The following is a 26193-nucleotide window of genomic DNA, read 5'->3' as shown; positions in this document are numbered from 1 at the left end:
GAATAGAATAGAATAGAATAGAATAGAATAGAATAGAACTGAACTGAACTGAATATGAGAGTTCAGCTGGAACTACAGTGGATCTGCCTTATATTGCCTGAAATTTAATTCCCAGAAAGGTACGAATGCTTTATGTGTAACAAATTGCATGCATGCCACATATGCCCCAAAAATGATTTACAGAACCTCATGTTCCTTGGTGTTTGACTTCTTCAGCTTGAAAATTAAAAACTGAAACCTGTTTCTTCATTTTTTTTTCACAGAGCCATGAATTATTTGGGGAGTTATCAGCCTTTCTGCAAATGACACTGTAATCAAGTTGGGTGAATCACATGCACTGCTGTATTTGTGGACAGGTTTTTGTGCAACAAGACTGTGATTATCTTTGGTTTTGGTGTTGGTTATGGACTGGCTTTTCTAAGCATTATCATCATACGGATGAGAACTGTAATTCAGTTGGAAATCTAAAAGTCATCAATTAAGGTTCTTTCAAAGAGAAAGAAGGCAAACCCTGATTAACCCTACACTAATCTTTAAGTGCACTATGCACAAGGAGTTAGTGGATCTCAAGCAAAAACAACTGTCCCAAGGCAGAATTTCAAGCTCCAAAGCCCTACCCTGGATTTCAGTCCCTGTCCCAGTGGTCTGCTGATGCCAAGAGATACCAGTATGAGTTTGAAGCATGTTTTAGACAAAATAAATGTCTGGACTTCCTCACACCCACCATTTTGGATTGACTGGTTTCAATTCAGGGTGTTCTCCAATCTAACCTCCTTTTTGGGTCTGTGCCACTTCTTTTTTGAAATTGTTCAGTGAGACATTGCCAAGTTTCCAGTGTACAATGCAATGTGAACCCAGGTGAGCTGTTCATGGTTTCAGGATTTGCCAGGAAAGCCTTTTTCAGTGGCCTCAGCACCTGAGTACCAATACCACCAAGTGCCCTCTGTGGCCAGATTTGGCCACTGCTTGGAGCAACATGAGGTCACCAACCATCAAAGCCCAGCCCTCAATATCAGTCCCAAGCTGACAATGAGTTTGTACATTAAAAATAAACAAACAAACAAACAAATAAATAAATAAAAGACATCACTCTGGAGTGGTAACACAGTTGCAGCTGAAATAAACCATCAGGATTTGTTTCTCTCATGTTTACATAGGGATCTGCCTTTGGATTAATTTAGAGACTTGAATGAAAAGTGGTAGTTTGATAGGAATGATCCAGAATGATCTGAGAATAATGACCTTTTTTTTTCATTTCTAGTTGGCAGTTGTCACTGCAGGTTTTCTACATCCTGTCCCTGCAAAGTCTTCTTTTCTTTGCTCCATGTTAAACAAGCTTTGGCAACAGATTATCGGCCAGACACATTTACAGCCTGTAACCAATGGTGCTGACACTTCCAACTGTATGGAGTTTGCCAGTTTATACTGTGTCTGACCAGTAAAGACTACAACAAGCATGAAATCTCTCCCTCATTAGTAGAAGAACTGGGAAGGTGTCACAGAAGCTCCTGCTTTGGAAAAAGTTTGTGATTTTTTTCATTAGATATTCTGACAGTGTGACTATTCTCCTGAGATTTGCCTTAAAATACAGAAGAAATATTCAGCAGATATTTGGGCAGGGAGAGGGGCAAGGAGGGTGTCTGGCACACTCAGTTCTTTTGTCTGTTTTGCTTGTTATTTGTCTTGCCACTGTGTGAGTTCCTGTGCTTGACCAGATGACACACTCCTGCACAAGCATAAATGGCTGCCTGATGTTGATACCACTTCATGAGTCAATAACCTGAGCAAGTCCAATTCTTTTCAAAATGGTTTGAAAATTGCTTATGCCTTCTAATGCATTGTTTGCATATTAATGTCACAGAAGGTGTCAATAACTCATCCCCTCTGGAAGACAGCAGTGAGATTGTACATATATTATCAGACCCACCTATGCAGCAGATTAATTACGTGACAACATTACAATGAAGGTGAAAACTTAATAATACCTATTCATAACTATTTTGTCAAGTGTTTGGGGGGAACAGCAGTGGTTGGACACGAACAGCTACAGAGAGGTTTCAAATAGATCCACGGAGACATTCACAATGCTGAAGCAAACTCATCTTACCTCTGTCTGCACCATGGACATTCTGTAGGACCTCATGTCAGACACCAGGCCCAATATGTCTACGAACTCATGGTCACGGATGTGCTGCAAGAGCCGATCCAGGGCTATGAAGGTTCCTGTTCGTCCCACCCCAGCACTGCAACACACACAGACATGCAGCTCATTTCAGGGTTTTCTGATGGGAACATGGAAGAAAATCAGAGGTACAGCAAAAGAGCAGTTGTCCTGCAGCTGAGATAATCAGATGTAGCTATTCTGAGGACAGACAGGCTGGTTAACCTGCAGGAGTTAATGCCGTGCAAGCCTTCCACACATTGTTTAGGCAGAATGTATGAAATGCATGGCTCTGCAGTCATTTCAGCTTCTTGTAATTCTCTTTTTGCATGCACATTCAGAATTGTCTGCTCTTCCCACTTTCACTGCTGCCCTCAGAGATTTCATGAGACATCTCTAACTACAGAGGCTGTGACTGTAAATGCAGATACCTGCTCAGCAGTCACTGCTGCATAGAGGCAGCTGGGCTGAACCTGCAGGATTCAGTTCTACAGCTCCACATGACAAAGCTCTCAGTTTTGCCAGGGCACTGCCCTGCTGTGGCTCATCCTCAAAGGACCCACCCAGAAGAGTCTATGCTCCAGGACTTCTGCCTAGGGAGCACCAGACAGAAATAGTCAGCAACTGCTTAGCTGACCAAAGTTTAACCCTACAAAAAGAAGCTTACTGACTAGAAAAAAGACACTATTTTTATTTAGAGACCCTAATGTGCAGGAAAAATCTTTGCATTTTGATCTCACATGTTAACATTTAAGTCTGATTTCATTATGGGTGTGGGTTTAGAGGTTTTATTGAGTTTTATACAGATTCCAAGCTAGCAAAACCTCTTTCTGCTGTTTTGTCCTGTTTTTCAGAAAAGCCTTGAAAATATGTCAACACAGTTCAACATAGTTTTCATTAAACAGAGTTGAGTTTTTTAGTTTGTGTTTGAGAAAATGTCAATATCTTGAATGAGAGGAATACAACAGAACTTTTTATCTACTTATTTGGCAGAATCATTAATTGATTAATTAATAAGTAACACATGGAGAAGTTGCAATGTCAGTTCTATGCCTTCTTTAAAGTTTGATAACAATTGCTGTAGGAGTTGATCTACACATTCTTTCTTCCTGACTTCCACTGATTTCATAGCATTGCTGCTTTTAAACTATGCTAAGACATACAGTGTACACCAAAAAACCAATCTGAAAATCTCTCTTTCCTGCTAGAAGCATCCTAATTGAAATAAAATACTGCAGTTTTTACCCAGCTCTCTGATGGTTGCTTCCATTCTTTCCCAGAACAATTAAGTGGTATATAAGAAGTCTGATTTCAAACTACTACATATAGACCTCTTACCTGAGTTACTAGCACCTTTCTTTTCCCCAAAAAAATATTCCCTATCAATTTATCCATTAAGGACTTCCTGCTTTTACAAATGCTGCTGTTTTGCACTGCAGTAGAACATTACGTGCCATATCTGGAAACTAGCAATGATATTGTCATACAACACCATGTTCTGGGAAGGAGCTCTCAGAATTCTTCTATTAGGATCGTGCCACCATAATGTATAAACATTCATCCATTGCAACCTGTCTATTTACATATTTCTAAGAAATCTGTTGTGAACAGCTCTTGAATGAGGAGCCACAAAGCAGTCTGAAGTTAGCTGGAAGAAATGCATCAGGAACCAATCTGGTGTGATATCATCACTTATATGGCAGCTGCTCCCAGACAGGCCAAGTAAGCGAGCATTGTAATTAAGTCCAGCACTAAGCCATATTCTCCAGCACCACATCTAGACACATCCAGGGATGGTGACTCAACCACCTTACTGAACAACATGTTCCAATGTTTGACAAACCTTTCAGTGAAAAAGTTCCTCCTAGTTTCTAGTCTAAATCTCCCCTGGCACAGCTTGAAGCCATTTCCTCTTGTTCTATCATCAGTTACTTGTGAGAAGAGACCAGGACCTACCTCTTTCTAATGTTCTTTCAGGCAGTTGAGGACAATGAGGTCTCCCCTCAGCCTCCTTTTCTTCAGACTAAATAGCCCCTCCTTTTAAGACTTGGTCTCAAGGCCCTTTACCAGATTTGTTGCTCTTCTCTGTACCTGCTCCAGCACCTCAATATCTTTCTTGTATTGAAGTGCCCAAAACTGGACACAGTATTTGAGGTGTAGCCTCATCAATGCTGAGTACAGAGAGACAATCACCTCCCTGGTCCTGCTTGCCACTCTATTTCTAATATAGGCCAGGATGCTGTTGGCCTTCTTGGCCACCTGAGCACACTGCTGGCTCATATTTAGCCACCTGTCAATCAGAACCCCCAGGTCCCTTTCTGCTGGACAGCTTTCCAGCCACTCCTCCCGAAGCCTATAGCACTGCTACATGAGATACCATGAGATACTGTTATTACTGCTAACACAGGAGAGTTCTCTTCATGCCTCCTGAATGTAATGAAAACTGAATGACCAGAGGAGAAGGATCTGCACAAAGACACACATCTGCAGGGGAGCAGCAGACCAGGTTGACCAGACCTCAGCATTTGTATCATGAAGGTGTGAAAATAAGAAAGCAAGGGAAGGCTTTGAGCTGGTGTGAATCAGAATCACCTGCTACACCTTCTGAAAGCCATTTGTTGATAACGTCCAAAGAAATCACTCTTGCCTAGAAAGATATGCCTTGCTATCTATGGCTGCAAGGCTGAAATTCCAGCCCAGCTGTAGTCAAAGCTGGGAACCAACCCTTAACACCAAAGATAACCATCTTCAGCAAACAGGTAAGCAGAAACCCAGAATTTATTCTTCCAACAGTTTCCCAACCTATTTAATAAGTTACATCCTTCAGTTCTCCATTTCCTTGAAGCATTTACCTGCAGTGTATGACCATGGGGCCTTTGCTTTTTGCTGACTTCTGCCTGACCATCTGTACAAAGTGGAGGATGCTTTCAGCAGCATTGGTCGTGGGGACACCATGATCTGGCCAGGCAGTGTAGTTAAAATGCATCACATCTTGTACCTCATCAGCCTGGCAGGAAAAGCAGAGCAGCAATATGTTCACAGGAGTTTTAACAGTGCAGTCACGCTCAGTCAAACTGAGGTTGTTTTGTCATTTTGTAGTAGTTTTTCCCACCCCTAAATACAGCCTAAGGAAGTCAAGGCAGCTTAAGAAAAGTGGCAAAGAGTTCACATGCTATTTGATTGAAAAGGGGAGGGAGTATCAGGCCATCATTACCAAAAAGGCATGAACTCTTGTTTCTGCATTTGAGATCTATTTTTCTGCTTTTTTTTTCCTCCTGGTGGTTTGGTTTTATTTTGCTTTTAAATCAAGAATGGTTGTGTTTTTCAAACTTAGGCTTTCTTCCTCTTTCTGTCCTATTCTGTCTCCTTTTCTTGTTTTGCCACAGATAAAGAAAAATCAAACAATCAAGGCTGGACTCCCGAGAGTTTTTCTTTTTGAGTTTCCAAGGGAAAAAAAAGGAAGAAAAAATCATTACAGGAGCCAAGGAAATATTTAGAAAAATACCCATTATTATTAAAAAACCCAAGATTTAGAATATTAGGAACTGTAGTGGCTTTAGGTGAAATAAGATTCTCAAAGCAACACATTTTGTCTTTGATACTTAAGGGAACTTAAAACATGGGGAGGATTGGAGAGTGTTATCACCAAAACCCATGTCAAACAATGCCTTTAGTTTTGCCATCCTGGCTCAGGCTAAATACCCCTACTGCAGTAACTTCTCCCCAGTCACAGACAACAGCAGATCCTTAGGAAAATGATATTAAAAAATGAGATCAGTACAAAAGACCCTGAAGTAGCTGCCCTGGGTTTGGTAAAAGATGGTTTACCTGAACTGCAAACTTCAGATTATTTTTAATGGATGCCATCAGTGCAACACATCATGTTTTATGTATTTGCACTCCTAGTCTGCACCCTATGCACACTCTGTAATGCAGTGGGCATGGCTGGTTAGGACTAAGGTCCTGGGTGGATGCTGATATGCCAGTGCCCAGCTTTTTTCATGTCCCCTCCATATCTCTAATGTTTCCTTCACAAGCTGGCAACAAGCTGCTGCAGGACACAAAGCTGGAAAGCGATACCTGAAAATCTTAACAGCTTTAATTTGGAAATCACATGTTCTTACATATGTTTAGTACTTTACAGGTATATAGGAATATTTCAGAATTTCCCTTTTGAAAAATACTTTCAGTTTCTATGTTGGCATTTTCAAGTCTGAATAGCTTATAGCAAGATGATATGCCTGAGGTAAAGGAAAGAACTTTACACATTTGTTGTCACTAATTATTGGCAACACAGAGATGTCCAGAACTCTGGTGCTACTTTTGTTTCAGTCTTGCATTTTGCTGAGAAATGCAGATATTACAATTTTAGGGGAAAGCCTTTTGCCTGTGTGGATTGAGGGCAAGGCCATCAATCTTTCTTTTAGGAATTTTCCCATGAACACCAGAAGTGGACAAAGGTTAAAGAAAAACCTAGACCAAAATTAACTCTCACTCTTTGAGTAGGGCCATGCAAAATGTTTCACTTACATAGCTAATACGGAAATTCCTATAAACCCAGTCTGTGTGCTCCTCCTCAGACAGCATCTCCACTGTAATGTCCCCATATGCAACAGGATCTTCCGTAAAAGGCCAGTAATGATCACATTTCACCTAAAAGGTAAATACACACCTACATATTTGTAGTTATATAAATGAATATATAAAAAAGCACGATGAAAAGTACACTGAACCTCAGTTTTAGAAATGTCTATAGCACTATTTACTTGATGCTGCAATAAGAGATGCTGCATGATGTATTGCAGTTGCAATACATCTTGCAATGACTTTCAGCCTGATCATTCGTATTTGTGTAACTGTGGACATAAGCTATACACTGGTTTTCTGAAGGATATCATTAGTACAGCAAAGAATGGAAATACATCCTGTCCTTGTAGATTGGTACTTTTCCCAATAGAATACATTTAAAAGGAACAAAGCATAGAGAACAAGAGCATACATATTAAAAAATAAATTCTATTCCAAATATTCCTACTATAATGTCAAGGAAAATGTAATGTATAATATGTGCATTTTATTACTATTTAAACTCAAAAAGTGAAGAATCACAGTGGCTGAGGTTGGAAAGGACCTCTGGCGGTTATCTTGTCCATTCCCCCTGCTCTAGCAGGGACACATAGAGCAGACTGGTCAGGACCATGACCAGGTAACGTTTTAATATGTCCAAGGATGGAGACCCCTCAACCTCTGAGCAACCTGTACTAGTCCTCAGACACCCTCCCAGTAAATAAGTGTTTCCTGCTCTCAGATGAAATTTAATGTGCTTTAATTTGTGCCCATTGCCTCTTGTCCCATCAGTGGGTACCACTGAGGCATTCCTTCTCTCCATTCCCTCACATCTGGCATTTATACACAGTGGCAAGATCCCCATAGCCTTCTCTTTTCCAGGCTGAAGAGTCTCAGCTCTCTCACCCTCTCCTCATGTGAAGGATGTTCCAGTCCCTTAATCATCCTGAAATACCTGCCATAAGTGAATGAAGGTCCATTCCAGGTCTGGTTATGATGCTGCCTCATGATCAAAAAACAATGCAAGGAAATTCACTCACTAGAAAATAATTATGTTCCACAGTAGTTTTGTTTATACTATATGCAAGATTTTGTTACATACCCTTCTTTTCTCATTACACTGAGTGAGCATAACAATAATCTGAGATTTTTGCTGGAGAACCATCTTCCAAAAATCATTCCTGGTTTCTGGCAGGGGTCCTTGGGTTGCAATGTATTCCTGGGCTGAATTATAACCCTAAGAAACAAAGAGACAGGTGCAGTTCACCAACATGATTTTTTTAAACTTGCTCAAGTTCAATTTGTACTTTTAAAAGAAATTTCTAATATAAAGAAACTACTTTTAATTTTTTTTTATTTTGAGATTACAACTGCTGCCAGTTTTGGATGGTTCTTCCAAAGTGTCAGCAATCTAGAATGAGGTACAGAGTATGAAGCTGCTACTATATTTATCCTTCATCCAGAGAGAAGGAAAGGCAACCTTAAGAAAACGAGTAATAAGAATCATAAATCAAAAGTCGAGCTCCTTCCGAATTTCATAATATAAGAGTGTGTTTTGTCAGAGACATAAAACCAATTGCAGATGCTTACCCTGCTCATCCCAGGCAGTGCTGGCAGTGATTTTTAGCCACTAATGTAAGTGGAAGGTAGCAATAAACAGGATTACATGCACGTTTTTGACTCATGAAGACTTAAATTAGTAAAACATCAATTAGAATTCTGCTTAAAATGATAGACAACACTCTGAGTCAACACCTTTCAACAGATGATCTTTACTATGTTTTCTTGAAGCTCACATGCATTCCTTCTCCTATCTCTACCAACATGCTTTTTGCTGGAAAGATTCCTTCCTCTCTCCACAACAAAATAAGCATTATAAAACTATAATAAAAGATCCCCAGAATAGCCATTTTGGAATCTATTACAACCACATTTGCTGAGACTGTATCATCAAAACCCCATTTGGAAGGTTATTCGATATTCCTAATACGAGCAAAAGATACATCCAACACACAGCATGATTCCATGCAAACTGGACTACTTCTGTGCTACCACAGTATGTGGATTGTAAAAATAGTAATGATTTGTGAGCACTTTCCATAAATGGCTTCCTCCAGTCATGTCTAGAAGTCAGCTCAGTCTGAGTTTTTGCACTACACAGAATTTGCTGTTTGTCTCCATAGGCTATATCTGATCTAAGTGTCAAATCTCTATTACCACAGACACACAAATCACCAATAGTATTTCTGTTTGGAGGCAGGAGAAGCAATCGTCAGGAAAAGCCAAGCATAAAGATGACATGTCTGTCCCAGTTTCTGTGGTCAGCATTACGCTCTAAGTAGAATTAAAGAGATGTAAACTATAAAAAGCAGAACTGAGCAGTTTTGTACAAAAAGAACCACTGTACAAAATCCTGCTATCCCTAATCCTATGTCACAGAAGTTTCCTGAGCTGTGAATGATGCTTTTGAACACTGGAACATTTTTCTTTCTCAGCTCACTGTGAATTCAGACATATAGAGCTTGAGTGTTTAGATTCTTGCTCTTGACACAGAAACTAAGCAGAGTCAACATGCTCAGCAGTGCATGCATGGGCAGTGCCACAGCGATGAAGAAGTGGTTTCACTGACTCATCTGAGGGCTCCTCCCTTCTCTATAATGCTGACTAAGCTCCCTGCCTTCTCTTCATGGCAAGGATGCAGAAATGCCCATCTTCTCATGGTCACCAAGTGAAAGGGCTTCTTCTAAATGGATGCTGTAGTGTCCTACCTCCTCTTCACACAGCGTGACCCAGTGCTTTCCCTGACACTGAGCCTCAGCATGGCGGGGCAATAACATAAGGGGAAACCTTTGTGGCAGCAGCAGGGATAAACCTAAGTGACAGCACAAGCTCGGACAAGAGTGGCAAGAGCTGATGAAGCTCCCAGTGTCAAACTGACAACAGCTCCATATGTACTTTAATTCTCCTAAAACTCTGGGTGCTAGTCCCTGGGAAATGGCTGCTCTCTTCTGGGCAGAAGGAGGAACATGGGGAACAACAAAGACGAAACAGACAGCAGAAGCTCTCTCCATGCACCATCTGGGCTGTGTGCATTTTGTCAGTGGTGGAGTGTCTGGCTTAATCCTTTTTCCACGTGCTGTAGTAACCTAGAAAAGTTTCTCAGAAGTTTGTGTATTTCCTAGCTTTCTTAAAAACCCACAGAATCACTTTACACTTCCTCTTCATTTCTCAACTAGTCCCACCTAGGTTTCACAAAGATTCACAGCTCACCCAGCAATACTCCAACAAATTTTGCCAAAAAACTCCCTGTACACATATGTTTTCTTCCTTTTCTTTTTTTTTTCTTTTTTTTTTTTTTTTTTTTGGGTGGGTGGTGAAAAGCACAGTTTCTGGTAGACAAAATATTTGAAGCTGAGGGAGATGCTGAGAAAGTGACTAAGGTCGCAGGGATACTGTGCTATTTGCAGGTGACACACTCTTAACTGACACATTGTTCACTACACTGACACAAGCTTCTGTACTCACAGGGATGTAGTTGGCATTAATGTAGTCAGATCCCTCTTCTTCATTCATTGCATCTAACCGGACACGACTAAAATCATCTGTGAAAGGAAAAAAACCCTAAATTTTTCTTTCAAACACAGCACTCATCTCCAATTAGGCAAAATTTATTAATCCTACAAAACATGAAAAAAAAAACCCCGATTTATAAAAAGCTCATATTTACCAACAGAGAGCAATGTTTGCTTCAGTAAACACTACATGGATGCAACATCATTAGTGTTCTGGAAAATACATCCTCCAACTGCCATCCCTTTGGACTCCCTTAGGTCTCATTAAAATTGCAAGAAGAATATAGTAACACTACTCCATAGTAGAAACAACTTTGTGTTTCTCACCTGCAAACTCCTGTCTTGATAAACATCCTCAGAAAGCTATGTGTCTTCAAAGCTAAAAAAACCCCAACATCTATTGCCTGGTTCACTCCAAGGGCAGCTTTTAGAACAGGCTTTCATGAGTCAGAAAATCTGTCCTGATTCTCAAAATCTCTTACTAAAACTCTTATTTCCCTTTTGAGGGACTTTAGCAGGAGCCTGTCAGTATTTTACTTACATGGCAAAATGTTTGTGTAGCGATTTTTACAGCGATTCATGGGAAGATCAGCAGCAAAGTGGGGTATGTCAAGCCCAATCAATTTTAGCTCCTGAGGTAACAGAAAGAGAAACACCAAGGTCAAACTCACAAACACTCAAAAATAACTCTTTGTGAAGTGATTACTTGTGGTGGATACCAGGCTGAAAATGTTCACAAATCACTTTATCCACTGACGGTGGGATTACACTGACTTTACGTATCTGATGCTTCTGAGTTTGGCTCCAAACAGCTAGAGAGCAATGACGTGGTCCCTCCTGCTGATTCTGCCAACGCACGGCTGACAGCCAAGGCTGGGACTGCAGACTCTTCCGCTCCACCCACACTTCATTAGCCAAAATAGTGTAAAACCAGGGGCTTGATAAGTTATTTCTGTGGTGGTCATCTACCCCACTTAAAGGGTTTTCTTCAAGTTCTCAAGTGGCTTTTAATCTTGATACTAGGGAATGCTTGGAAGATCTTTCTAGTAATTAACTTCAGCAGCTACATCTAACATATGATTCATCAGAGGCCTTTCCAGTGGCAGGAAGGGAACATATTAGCACTCAGAATGGGGGTAACACACTGACAGTCCTCCCAACCCCCTTTCCATGTTTAAATCTTTGGGAGCTAGCCGCAGGATAGGAGATTTTTAGTTTTATACTATTAAACTGACTTTAAATTCTGGGTAAATAAGAGAATGTATCTGAACAGGTCTTAAAGAGACCCCTGTACTCTTAAACAGATTTTTTTTTATGTTACCTTCTCATTCCAATGCTTCCCTTCAAATCAAGGGCATTAAATAGCTAAAATAAAGACATTAAAATCCTGAATTCAATTCAGGCTGCCAGCATGTCCTAAACTTAAAGGAAGTGTGTCAGTCTAACAATTATCTTTAATCCGAAGTCATGAGTCACTCAACTCAGCCTACTAAATGCAGTCTTAATGATACCAAGGCCCACTTTTAAATTCTGCAGAACTGGAAGTGAAGCTGACCCACCTAGCAACAGCACACATTAAACAACACAGAGCACAGGAAAATGCCACAGAAACATTAATAGCTGATCTAGGCATAGCAGCTAGGACAGGACAGTCCCAACAGATTTACCTCAAATTGCAGAGAAAATTTATAATCTGAATCTTTGGCCATATCCTTGATGTATCCATCAAAATCATCCAACTGGACAGGGCTTTAAAGGAGAAACACACAGAAATTACAAAAAAACCCACAACTATTTCAGTACATTTTATTTCTACCTTCCTTCAGAATACTATCAAGTAATGAATTTGTATTTGCAACTGTTAATGCTAGAAAGACACAATAAAGAGAGAAAAACATCTTGTGGTTCAGTGCCACCAAATGGTGGGCATATTGCTCATTACCTGTATCACACTGTAATGGCAGCAGGAGAGGCTGAGAGAGAGGTATTGGTCCCTCTGGGTGAACTCAATGCTGCATGTGCTACTGATGGTAAGCACCCTGGTTTCGGGTGCTTGGAGTTGTCCCACCTGAGGGCAACCACCAGTCTGAGGTGAGGGGAATGGCCTATGCACCCTTCCTACAATTCCCTGGCACTTGAACTGCTTTTGCAGGTGGCTATGTCCCCAAGGCAGAGGTGGGACCATGGTAAGCAGTGATCCAGCACCTAATTGTAGACCCACTCTAAGTACCATCCCACCAGCATGCTTCTGGCACCAGGGCAGCTGCTGCTGCATTTAAGTTCCCTCTTGTGCCATGTAAAATGTTGCTCTCAGACATTTTCACATCTGACAGAGATACACTGAAAACTCATCTGAGCTTTGCTATTGCAGAAAAATTGATTTCTTAATTATATTTTGATTTTTTTTGGCAGGTCCACAACAAAATTTCCCCTAAAAAAGCATTTTGGATGACACTGCCATGACTGCTTTGTCTGTTGGCTTTGAGAACTATACACATTCATCATTAGAGGCGAAATTCTCCTCCCAGGACATGGTGGCTAAGAAAAAGTGGCATATAACCATACAAATTCATGCAGAGCTTCATCAGGTATGAATAAGCCTTGATTTAGCAACTCTTGTCATTTTAAACACCTTATTTGCCAGGTGAGGGTTTATCTGTTAGTACAGGCACAGCCTCTGAACGTAACAGAGAAATAATTAAGCTAACACTGAATAACGAAACGCAGGTAAACAGCTCCCTTCACCTAATTATCATGCTCTAATTTACAAGCTACCGAGGCATGTACACAGTAATCTTTTCATTTACTTTGAGGCAATATGCCCAAAGGAACCTGTCTTATCACCACTTAATTACTCCTGTTTACCCGTTAGCATTAATGATCTAATGTTCTAGCAACAACCGTAATGAGACCCTCATGTCAAGAGGGAAATATCACTACAAACAAATGCATCCCAGTTTCTCACCATTTGTAATTTTTAACTAAGGATAAGCTCTGTTGGAATCACTAAGTTGGATAATTGATCTTTTCCCAGATGACCAATTTTCTATCAGTACAGAGCTGTTTTACCACAACCTATCTGTTGAGAAGAATTGCTTTCGTCCAATTATTGATTATTTTCTGCCTTCGGGAATCTCTCTCAGAACATGTTTACCAAGAAGTTTTCTGCATCTGTAACTGCAATATCACTGTACCTTCTACTCTATAATGCATGTTTAATCTAAGGTGATACATTTTTATATCATTTTAAATAGCAAAGAAGTTACATACTTGGTCAGCTTTCTCTTCTTTAATCCATTTTTACTCCTGTAAAAAAAGATAAGTGTTTTTCATTCATTAAAAGACTATTATATAGGTTTTATTCTAAGTTAGTACTGATTTAAGAACATAAGTTTTCTGGTCACCATCATACTCAGGTTAAGATTGGTGATAGCATCTTGGATATTAACACTGGGATGCATTTTCTACTCTGTGGCTCTGAGAATGACGCATGTGTGAAAGGGAATACCTGTGCCCAACACAAGCAATGGGTCCTCTACAAATCCTCATCCAGCAGTACTATTAGCTTAAGGTGGGCCACAACTGAGTCCCTGGGGCCTGAGCCCAGCAGGGGATGGGGCCATGGTGCCCTCCACAGGGCCTTCTCTGCTCTGGCTCTAGTGGTCTGGAAACCTGGATGTCAAACTAAAGAGCAATTGGGAATGAGAAGCAACTGTTGGTTGAAGATCTGCAAATTCAAGGAAGAGTGAAGAAAAAAGGGAAGTGCCTGAATGCTTTCCCACCCATTTCATAACCTGATTATGATGATCAATGAAGGCAACTGCAAATCATCTCCTGACTTTAGTGGGACTTGAGCTAAAACCTTGGATAATTTTAATTTACTTTGAAGAGCTAGGGATAATTATGCCAGTCAGGTAAGACACTGTGTATGATTTATAAGTGATATAATTCACTAGGGTCAATTGGGAGCAAGTGTGTTAAGCAGTATAACCCGTAACATACTGATTTAGGAACTACACTACAACCACGTGGAGTTTTTGGAGGGAGTATGTGTGTGTGTGTGTTCATTTTGTTGTTGCCATAAAAAAGTTAAGTGATCAATCAGATTAGATGCACAAAGTGAGCACCCTGGAATGATTTGGCTAGAGGTCTGAAAACACTGAACCCCTATTAAACCAGCCACAGAGCACAAATAGATTCTTGCTTACTCAGACTCGATTTTGGTGTCTTTTTTTTTTTTTTTTTTTCCCTGAACATTAAATAATATCTGTTCATTCATCACATTATAATTACGTTATTTTTAATATCATGATGATATTAAAATGATTTCTAGGTAACCTAGGCCACAGCTTCAATTAGTAAATTAAAGTATTAATGGGCAGATTTACTTTGTAAATATTAATAAACCTCTTCAGCTTACCACATTATCTATAAAGATACTATCTGTATAGTATCTGCACATTAATGCATACTATACACATAGCCTAGTAGTATTTATTCTGCATCTTCAAAGATTTTTTCCAACAAAATCTGAAAACTAATTTTTCTAAGTTATTCAACACATTTCTGTTCCCTGTGACTGTGGAAAACCTTTTAATGTTGGGCACATTTGAATTAATTTCAAAGGAAAACATGTCTAAATGCTGTTCATGGCTTCTAAGAATGCTTATGAAAGGAACACTTCAAGAGGCAATAAACCAAATTATAAAAATCCATTTCTCAGTAACAATTTTTTGTGGTTTGATATTCTCAAAAGGCCTTTGTTTCTTAGTATCACAATTGTTACCAGAATGCTCATAAATGTTTTGAAACAATTTGTGTGCAAAACAAAGACAAGTGAAAATTTAGCTGGTGTTTCATCGATTCTTCTATTTACACTTCAAATTAAAATACAAAGAGAAGGATTAACCTAATCTCATTCCACTTCAGCTCCTTTAAGCATCATCTAGACTAAACTAGGTAGCTTCATTGAACAGGAAACCTCTGAGGACAGATACACATCTGGAAAGGTGAGTAAATGCATATTAATGCATATTAAACAAGAAGTGGCAAAGAGGCAAAAGAAAACGTTGACTGTTCTGGTAGCAGTGCCATTGACAGTAGCTAATTTGGGCTTCTGGATTATTAGAGAGTTGAGAGAAGGTCAGTGTGATCTTCACAATAACAAACTGCTTGCCTGATACTCCATCAGTGTGCAGATCCAGTAGTCAAGTTTTTATAGGACAAGTTACAATTCAATATAATATTAGCCTTGGAGAGATGTGGAAGATTTCCATCTGCTCTTCAGTTGGGTGTGCATGGAGAACATGCTTGTATTGTCATGGGAGAAGAAACAGAGCTTTCTTTAGTTATGTAAACCCATTGATTTCTGGGCCCACTGATAATTTAGGTGGGTTTTTCTACAGACCCAATGTGACCCAAGGAAAACCAGTCTCAGAAATCCCTATGCTGAAGATTTTGATGGCTGCCTGCCAGGACTTCAACGCTGTGTGTTAATGCCAGGGAAGACGTCTGGTCAAAAGTCAATCTTTACTTCAGTACCACATTTATGTAAATCACTATACCTTGGACTCAAGACTATCACGAACTTAAGTTTCTTTTATATAGATTCAGCATCTTTAGATCACAATAGATTAAAATAATTTGTTAATAGTTTGTAAAACAGCTCTTGTTCTAGATAGACTATGGGGCTTTATTGGTTAGGTATTTTTTAAAAAAAACAGTTGTTTACTACATCTTCATAAATTATTTACAGACTAGACTACTAAACATACACACCATGCACAGAGACACAAACAGGGACCCCATTTTTACACTTTGGGACTGCTAGATTGTATCGATTCTCATTTACTGATGTCAGGAGACAGCAACTGCACTTTTAAAAGCTATTTGACATCACACACCAAACAGGTGGGGCACAATCAAGCAATTTTAGTAATAGAAAAGCAGCAGCAGCAGGCACAGGCAATGCCAGGCAATAAACAGATGAGTAACTGTGACAGAAGAAGCCAGGACTTACAATGAGGCGGCAAAAATTGCGAAGAGAGAAATGAGATGAATATTATGACCACTGTAAGATTAGCTTTTTAATACCAAAATGGGTTGGAGCATAAATAAACTAGATGAAGCAGGGTTGCAATATACTTTGATACCCACATCCTCTCCAATCCATGTTCTAGTACAAGAAAATTGTATATTCAAAAGCTTTGACCCATTTGAAAACAAAGGTAACACACATTTTTCATGTAATAGAAATTAACATTCTTTACTCATTGCATATGGAAAAACAAGTAAATCACTTACCAAGGGTTAATATAAAATGCCAAAAGATAATCAGTCCAAAGGCATGAGGGTAGCAGAGTTAGGAAAGCAAATACACTTCTACGCCTGTGAGCATTAATAAATAACATACATAAAGATGAAAAAGTGAGGAGAGTTAGTAAGACAAACAAAAATCAGGAGATCAGCACATTCTATTTTAAAAATAAGCTAAACTGATAAATGTTTCCTCTTACTTATTTCACAAGAATATTACTAGCATCCATAGAATTTTTATTCCTCAATCTGACACCTTGTGTGTGATTTTCAGACATGCAAAACAAAATTTCATATGATCAACAAAAATATGTTTAGATTTTCAGACAGCAAAATAAAATTTTATATGATCAACAGAAATGTGTTGTATGGTGTTGGTTCAGGCCTGTTAATTGATAAACTGGCAGATTTTTCTAGAATATAATATGTTTGAAAATCTCATCCAGAAGTCTACAGGTCTGTGGCCATTACATAGATACTGGTAAGTGTATTTTGTGATGTTTTGAGATATTTCAGGACAGACACAGTTTGCTTTTACCATGTATGACTATGATAATGTCCCTCATTTGTTCGTGCAACTGATCCTGTGGACATCAGAACATTTGTATTGGAGAGAAACTCAGATCATTCCAATACTTCTAAATACTCTCTACTGAGTTAGATTTCTGAACAGCCATACAACATTTTGCAGTCACATTTTTAAGTGTTCTAAATTCTGTCTTAGTTTTTCAGCAAATCTTTGAGCTTCTTCTAACTGTGGTTTATATGAGTAACAGCAGATTTCATTGTGACTAAAGGAAATTTGAGTACAAAATAATTCTAAACTTCTGTATTTGCAACCTGTTTACCAGATTCTGCTATAATACAGATATATATTTTAAGAAACATATAAAATATAATACATATTCTATGCTATAATCCAGGAAACCCACTCAGGCCTAATCTATCTATTGGCAGGGTGGGATACAAGTGCTTTGCAAAAAGTGAAAAACTGATGAAACTTAAATAAAAAATGCCCCACTAGTAGGATTTTTTTTTGCCAAATACACCCTCAAGTGTGTTTTTGGCCCATCAAAAAATCTGCTGTCCTAAAAGCAGCGCCATCCTTCTACAGATGTTCTGAAGAGAAACCACAAAGCGCAATTTCCTTTTTCAGTACTCTTGGATCCTATGAAGTTGGCAGATATTGTGTTTTCCCTGATAAACAAGTCACATCAAATGTAATAATCTTCAATCTTAATCCTTCTGCCCAAGCAGTGAAAACTCCAGGTTATGCTTTAATGCAGTTTTGCTGCTGAAGAGAAATAGGCAGGGCAGTTTCTGCAGGGGGACCTTCCCCAGGCATTGGTAGGGATTGTGTGGATCAGCCAGAAGAAAAAGAGCCCTTTCTATTTAAGCATCTGCCATAGTGGTTGTAGCATCAGAGTCTTGCCCATCGTTAGGGTTTCTATGGGACTGGACTGAGGACGAAATTTGGTTTCTCATAAGCAGATTTCTGGTGCCACAGAGAGCTTCTCGTTAGGCTTAGAAGAGAAAAGTGATGATGTTGCTGGAATGCTCCTCTTTCCTTTGGGAAATCTCAATTGAGGTTTTTACTTCCTCTTGACTACAGGAGCAGAAGGAATTATTCAAGCCTGGGTCTTCTGTCATCGTCAAATCATCAGCAGAAACTTCCACACTTTATCAAATCACAGACTAATGTGCTTGCAGATATATTTGTATTGTTCACAGATTAGGGATTTTGACATTGAAAACAGTTTATTTTATTCTACATATGAAAAACACGTAATTGCCTGATAATTCCTGGAATTGTACAATCTTTCACCTACTGCTCAGGTGTACTGAACTATTTAATTAAAAGAAAGAAATGCATAGATTGCTCAAATTATGAAAATTCTGATGAGTTGAGGTTTCCTTAGGAATCAGTGGATAAGCTCATAGCTCCCTGACTAGATCCCTGGAATGACCCCAAGCAAAACTGGCTTGTTAATTCTTCTACCTGTCTTTAGGGCCATATTTTCCATGTGGCTGCCTGGATGGACATTGAATCTGGTCTTGACATTAGACAACAGAGACACACAACAAGAAGATACCTTTACTAACTCTCAGAGGAGTCAGAACCATAAGGTTAGGGCACACTGTCTTTGGTTACCAACATTTTTTGGAGTTATTAAGTAGGAATATGTTTCCTAATTTATATTTTTCTAACATAATTTATGTATGTATACATATATGCATACATACACATATACATACACACATATACTAAATCAAGCAACAAGAACCTTAACTTTCACATCCAAACCTATTAATTAATTCCACTTCCCACAAAATAGCCTTTTATGATTTTAATAACATCTGTTACTAGTTTCAGAATCATCTAGTTACTAGAATCATTTGATTCAAGTTTGGATATTTAATTAACATGAGTGTTTGAGCTTCTGCCACCTTTGCCAATAATATAGTCCAAGCAAGAGAAGCTGAAAGAGAGATTAGTTTGTACTGCATACAGCTGGCTCCTATTAAAGCTAAACTGAGCAAGTGAAACTCGTTTAATATACAGTTAATTAGCAGCGCAGTGAGTATTGACAAGATTTGCTGGTCTTGTTAGTTCAGTTTGCATGCTTATTAGCAAAAGGCTTGTTGTGGTGCTGCATGAATCCACTTAATCCTGTTCTTGCTGGCAAGCTGTGTCCCATAATATCATGGAGTTACCTCCCTGCACACCAACTCCTCTTTCCAACTTCTTGGCTGTCAACAAAGCTGATCATGGGTGTAAAACCAAGGTGCATATTTTCTTTTTCCTACATATTGGCATGGGGCTGACAGTATGCTTTTAAATACCTGCATTTGTGACTTCCAGTGAAAGAGAAGAGATTTCTGCAGATAATGCTAATAACAAAACAGGAAACCTTGGCTCAGTCATTAGCACTCATTTGATTATCAAGATAGGAATGAGTATGACCACACTGGTGCCAGTCAGGTAGCTCTCAAAGCCCTTTTGCTTCTATAAAAGCTAATCCTATAGACTTTATTTGCTAAAATAAAGCCAAATCTCTTTGGCTGATGGTATCAGTGATGGTTTGGAGTCCACAGTCAGTGCCTCTAATTCCTGCAGATGGCTTTCTAGACTAACACAATTATGTTTTTTTCCAACAGCACTGAACATTAAGTTGCAGCAAATATTTGAGTTGGCTTGTCCCTGTCTTGCAATGCAAGGAAAAATTAATTAATGGCACTGCATGAAGACAGTTGCTAATTGGTTGTCTACAGGCAAGCTTACTCTTGGATGGAAATACATCTCTGGAAGTGGGAAGTGCTAATGGATTTATAGATCAAATTTCTACACTTTAGTTATTTTAGGAAATATGTCTGTAAGAAAGGGGAAAAAAAATAAAAAACAACAATACCCCAAACACCTTTATGCAACTTGGTTGGCATGTATATACATCATTCCCAACTAAAAATATCAGGTGACAGAGCATATAGCCTTTGGTCATCGTTCGAGAAATAAAATACTAAAGTAACACGTATAGTAATTTTATCTTAAAAAGGAACAGTAATGACATAAAAAATAAGCACTTAAAACTAAACATCGTATTTTCTGAGATGCAGAGATGGGAAAAAACATAATCAAAAGCTATGCTTCAAACACTCACCAATTATAGGGAAGCTTTCCATCTCTCTCTAAAGATGCAAAATTGACAAAGGTTCCAGCCCCGCACTCCCTGTTTCAGGAAGACCATTGGGTACAAAGTTACCATGTTTGGATTCACAAGGCTCATAATGATTTTGATGTAACAAAGAACTCTCCCAGTTGTGAAGTGCTGAACACTCACACCTGTGACTATGTCTGAGATAATCTGTGATAAACACAACTGAAATCTCTTCACATTGTCATCCAAAACCAATAAATGTTCCCCTGGGATCAGGCTTCCTAATAATGCTTAAAGAGACAAATAAAGGAGAAGTTGCTAATAAATATAAGACGACTGGGGAAGACCTGTTCACAAGGGCATGTAATGATAGGACACGCTTAACGGTTTTAAGCTACAGAAAGGTAGATTTAAGTTGGACTTCAGGAAAAAGTTCTTTAATATGAGGGTGGTGGATCACTAGAATGCGTTGCCTAGAGAGGCAGTGGAGGCCCCATCCCTGGAGACATTCAGGGTCAGGCTTGATGGGGCACTGAGCAACCTGTTGGAGATGTCTCTCTTTATCGTATGGGGGTTTGGACGAGATGAGCTTTAGAGGTCCCTTCCAACCCAATACATTCTATGATTTTCTGATTCTAAATAACTCAAATAGACCCCATCTTCAGTTCAGATTTGGGCTTTCTGGCCCTAGCTAGTTGCTAGTCTCAGTACACATGCTAAAGATCCATCTTTCTATACTAAATATTCACTGTCCCAACTGTAAGAAGATGTCTAATTATCTCTATTTGACATGAGCATGGTAATTTTGATTTCATAACATAATTTTGACTAAACACTGCATTTCCTGAATAACATTCCAAGGAACTTATCACAAGTCCATTGTTTTCAGCTACGATTAATAAACTGACTTGACTATTTTTGATTTCTTGATTTAAGCAAACACTTGCTTGCAGCTTCTCATTAGATTTACATTTTTAATCTCCTCCTGGGACTTTTTTCTTCTTTGGCTAGAAGCAGCCATGAAGAGAAAAAGAATAAGCTTTGGGTTGCCTGCACAGTAATCAAATAAGAAAGACAACTAATTTTGCTAGGATTTTCGTAGAACCAGTTACATGTAAAAGGAACAAACCACATAATGTTCACTGAAAGAGACAGTCTGCAAAATATGTGTGATATGGTCATCTGTTGCCTGGAATACATAGCCAAGACAGAACACAAAATGCAGTGTTTACTGGGTAGCTAGTATCGTGCTACTATAAGATTCTTCATATAAGTTTTTTTTACATTAGATTATTTCCTTGCTTGACACGGGAGAGTAAATTAATATAAAACATATTACATAGATTATAAAATATGAAGCCTCCAAGACTCCTCCAAAACTAGGAGCTGAACCACATGTAGAGGGTTTGGAGAACTCTCCACAGTTCACTCAGGCCATAACATAACTCACATGAAAGTCAACTGTTACAGGTAAGACCTCCAGCAAGAGGAAATTTAATTTCAATATTCAGGTACAAATGATTGGCACAGACAGCTAAGGCAGAGCAGGTTCTGAAAAAAGGTTTACTCCTACAGGGTAATTTTTCCCATCCTTTGTATGATAGAACAAATGGGGATCCTTAATGGTATACACAAATAGCAGAACCTGAGATCCCTTCTGGATTTGCGGATCTCAGTCTGGCTGCATCTTGACTGTGTAGAAAGGCAAAATCTAGATGAGTGCATATGCTCTATCCCATGCTGCAGTTCCTGTAGGAAGGAAACCCATATCAGTGCAAAATGTGGACAGCTGCAAGACCAGAATTTGGGGGTGACTGGCATGTGCTCTAGAGAAAGGTTCACAGAGCCTGGGTACATCCTTCCTTGTTTGCAGTTTGGCTTCAGAGTTCTGTTCCAACCTCTATGATTCTATATGAAAGATTTGCAAAGCATCTTAATGTCCTGCTCATGCCCAGCTGCCTCAGATCCTAATTGTCCTTCAGGTTCCTGACACAACCCTTTTGTAATACGGGATTGCTCCTCTTATGGACCCAGTCTTGCAAAGCTCAAAATAAGACACAACTTGAAGTTTATAACTCAGGTCAAGTATGAAAGTAAGTAGAGGGAGAGGACATGATATTCCTAGACAGCAGCAGGACAACTATTTTGAAGGTATCCTATTCACAAGCATCTCAAGCATAACTCATGCACACAAGCATCCTCAATTACAAATACTGTCATGCTGCATTTGTATCGTGTGAGATGTTTGAAATTAGCATAAATCTGGACATACCTGGCCATTTGTAGATGTTTTCTTCTGAGTACAACAAGAGTCACCAGCAGTAGTCCAATCAGAAGGATACTTAGGATGGCTAACACGGAGATTACCACTACATTGGGATTCATCTCAGTGACTGTACATACAAATAAGGGCTCTTGGTTATTTGAGTCAGAAGTGCTGAAAGTTTGGGTTTTTTTTTTCCCCCTAAATATTGATAGCATTATTTTTCTGATCTCATTCAGCCTGGACTTTTACAGAGAGAAAAATATATCGCCAGAGATAAAGTGTTTTGGTAAGTTATTGCTCTTACAAAATTTCTGTGGGGTATGACTTCATTCTGGCATTTTGTTAAACTTTGGTATGTTCCTATTATTTTTCTTCCCTTTCTAACCAACATTCATAACACAAGAGTGAAGACAATATAAAATACAGATATTCAGCATCATCTGTGTCTCCAAAGCCTATTTTGACTCTGAAGTTCTTCAACAATAATCAACACCTTCTCTGACCCAAAAGCAAAATAACAGGCTGAGGCTCTGTAACATACTGAGTTGAAACTGATTGATTTACTTTGGCAACTAAATCTTAACAAAACATTCTGTTTTAATTAAGAGCTGGTATCAAATCTCAGTAACAAAACCTTGACTTTTTTTTTTTTATATATTACATGCTTATCAACTGTATTACTATGAGATCACATACCCTGTTCTGCTCATCATATAAGAAACTCTCTCTACTTGCTCAGAATAACTGTCCATACATAGTTGTCTAAAGAAGCATTTTTTAGATTAAAAATCATGAACAGTTTTAAACTAAGTATCAGAACTCCAGCATGAAGTGGTGTTTGAGGTACAGGACACTTATCATTCTGAAGAGGAGATTTTAAAGGTAAGTCCAGTGCTCTGGGCAGTTCAACACTGATATTCTTTCTTCAGAATGAGTACAGAGCCAGGCTTCATGACGTGCCCCGGGAGTCTCCATCAGGAACTATCTCTTTGCGGTGTGACTCCTAAAGATCCTACAGTGGCCCTTCTTCTCTCTCATCCTATCTCCACTTCCTCACTGAAAGCAGAATTTTTTTTTTTTGCCTTAGCAGCTTATAGATGTTGTTCCCTTCTTGTTTGGACTTGGCTGAGAAAGCATTTTTCTCCATAAATGTCATCAAGCAGTACCCTGATGTTCAGCCTTCATACCACAAACCAGGTGCTTGATTTCTAAAACCCTGTAGAGAAATGACCCTCTAGTTTATGTTTTTTCTAGTCAATCCACGATCAGGGATTTTTCTAAGGACTTTTTAAAGCTGTTTCCCCTTCCCATCCACATGTGGCAGCCTTTCCATGATACAAACGACCCTTGGTGCCAGCATTACTGAGAGCAGCTATAGAAAGCAAACAGAAACAGATGATGTAGCAGGAAGAGGAAGCAGAAAACAGGGAAGTGCTGCTTACCCATGGTGGAAACCGCTATGAAAGTAGGGATGCTGGGGCTATTGTGGCTGAAGGTGGTCACACTGCAGTTGTAGGAAGTGGCAGGGGTTAGGCTGGAAATGGTCACTACGTGTGAAGAGACAGTGACAGGTTCCTGCAGACATGGGGAAAAACACACAGAAATTTGTCTCTTCCATAAATGCAAGAGCACAAATCAGTACTTCCCTCTCCAGCCACATATTTGACCAGGTGAAGTAAAATCCGGTGAAAGAAACGAGCTCTTTGAAACTTAAGGAAAGTAACCTGTCCTTGAAAACAGGCAGGTAGCCCAGCAGTCTGGCAGAAGAGGGGAGAGGAACAAGGGTGAAAACAGCAGTGGGAACAGTCCAGAACACCCTAGGGAGACCTAGAGCTCCTTGGGGAAGCCAGGGGCATGTCTCACAGGCACACGCTTGGTGGGGGAAAGCTCTGCGACCCCTGGACATGCCCAGAGGTGGGCAGAGCTCATGATTTCTGGTTACTAAACCATACAGGTAGGAGGAAAACAAAGTTGTTTTTACTCAAAGCACAGACAAGGCAGTCACAGTCTCCACACTCTCATATGAATGTGTGTCATCTCTGACTCAGATGCAGCTCCTCTGGACATGAAGAACTGTGAGCCTTCCGAGTGGCCAAGGTGAAAAACAAAAGCTACAGCAAAGCTTTAGAATAATGATTATGATCAAATACCCCACACCTCATTTCTTCTAGCTAGTAGAAACTCTTTACATAACATATTTATACAATGTTCTAATTACTATGTCCCTGATAAACACTTTTGGTTTTTATAAATGCTGATATGGTAAAAGACAACAAGTACAACACATGCATTGACTTAAGGATACAGCTCCTTAAGGTCCTCAGGCATTTTTTCTGTAATCTCCAGAAGAACCCAGGGTGGGTTACAGATGTGAAAACAGGGACATGGAGCCAGTGGTTTAGAAAGGACCAGGATGATTTTTATTAATTAACTCTCTCCAGATGGGGAGTGCAAGTCCCAAGCACTGGATTTTTGCAGTGGCCTGTTTTCATTCATGTGCTTTTTCTAAGGCAGCGATGTTGCAGTGCAATTCTGAAGTGCATTACACAGATGAAATCACATGTACACGAGCTGAAAGGAGGAGTCATTGTTTGGCAACTGGACCTAGCAGGATGATTTCCGTTTTCCCCTCTGGGAAATTTAAATCAGTCAACCAAAACACAAGATGTTCAAATCCAGAAAGCTGTTGCTTTTCACTTTGCTGATTTTAAAATGGAGGAAAGGGACAAGAAAGTTTGTGTAATTAGCATGGAAAATCACAAATAACTTTGACAAGTCTTATGAGAAAAAATTACTTTTTGCAGTTCAAAAAGGAGCCCTACCATTTTTTTCACAGAGATGGGAGAGTGATGAATCTAATGAGAAGTGAGCTGACAATCTGTGCATTTTCCAGTGCCAGATATTCATGTCAACAAATGAGACACCCACTGAAGCTCCTGCTAAATGCAGCAGTCTTTTCCTGATGTTCTTAAAATGGATCTGCTCTGAACTAAAGCAGTAAATCCTGTGGTACTTTGCTTGTTAGATCACATCATTATTTTGAATCTCTGCTAAGTAGATAATGACTTTTGTGATCTTCAGCTATTCACGGTGAAAAAGCAGGAATCTAGACATGGAATCCAAACTACCCAAAAGATTAAAGTGCATTGAAACATTTGGTTTTTTTTTTAGTCAGTACCTTTCTCAGTTACAAAGGAACATTAAATAATTCAGATTAGTCTTCCATAGGATTAAATACTGTGTACGTCTCTTTTGGGATAATCAGTGGTCTAAGAGGGTTATTTTTTACTTTATTTCTGAATGATTGCCCAGTATGTGTAACAGTCCATATGAGAGGATGATGTTTCACAGTAGGTAATCATAGTTATTCACTACACCATCAGCCAAACCACAAAGTAAGCCTCATATTTTGCACAGTATTGAATGTCAAGGAATTAGAACTACTACTGCTCTATAGTGTGCAAAAAAACATTACCAGTCTAAACACTCAGATATTCAGGTGGCCTCTGAGCACAGGTTCCTAACTTGACAGACAGAAAAGTAGGTTCATTTGGGAGGGTGAGAAGATGGGTCTCGAAGGAAATAGTCTAAGAGACAAAATGAACAGCCGCTGCATTTGCAGCATAAAGTTACTCTTTGAATAGCAGTGAATGTCCT

At 39.2% G+C, this 26193-nt stretch overlaps 1 protein-coding gene across 1 annotated transcript in view; it reads right to left on the bottom strand.

Annotated features, from left to right (window-relative positions):
* The window catches only part of PTPRO (protein tyrosine phosphatase, receptor type, O), a 64122-nt gene that overhangs the window by 1745 nt on the left and 36184 nt on the right, over positions 1-26193 (bottom strand). Inside the window, exons 13-24 of the mRNA XM_010002935.1 lie at positions 23979-24111; positions 22543-22663; positions 20274-20342; positions 16603-16686; positions 13570-13605; positions 11967-12048; positions 10841-10931; positions 10253-10329; positions 7830-7964; positions 6692-6814; positions 5014-5168; positions 2108-2243 (exon numbers count right to left, since the gene is read on the bottom strand). Of these exons, the coding sequence (XP_010001237.1) occupies positions 2108-2243; positions 5014-5168; positions 6692-6814; positions 7830-7964; positions 10253-10329; positions 10841-10931; positions 11967-12048; positions 13570-13605; positions 16603-16686; positions 20274-20342; positions 22543-22663; positions 23979-24111 (1242 nt within the window). The remainder of the gene's footprint in view (positions 1-2107; positions 2244-5013; positions 5169-6691; positions 6815-7829; positions 7965-10252; positions 10330-10840; positions 10932-11966; positions 12049-13569; positions 13606-16602; positions 16687-20273; positions 20343-22542; positions 22664-23978; positions 24112-26193) is intronic.

This window comes from Chaetura pelagica, unplaced genomic scaffold (genome assembly GCF_000747805.2).
Source record: "Chaetura pelagica isolate M959 unplaced genomic scaffold, ChaPel_1.0 scaffold117, whole genome shotgun sequence".
Classification (NCBI taxonomy): domain Eukaryota; kingdom Metazoa; phylum Chordata; class Aves; order Apodiformes; family Apodidae; genus Chaetura; species Chaetura pelagica.
The sequence above is the reverse complement of the archived record's forward strand: the minus strand, read 5'-3'. Positions and strand labels throughout refer to the sequence as shown.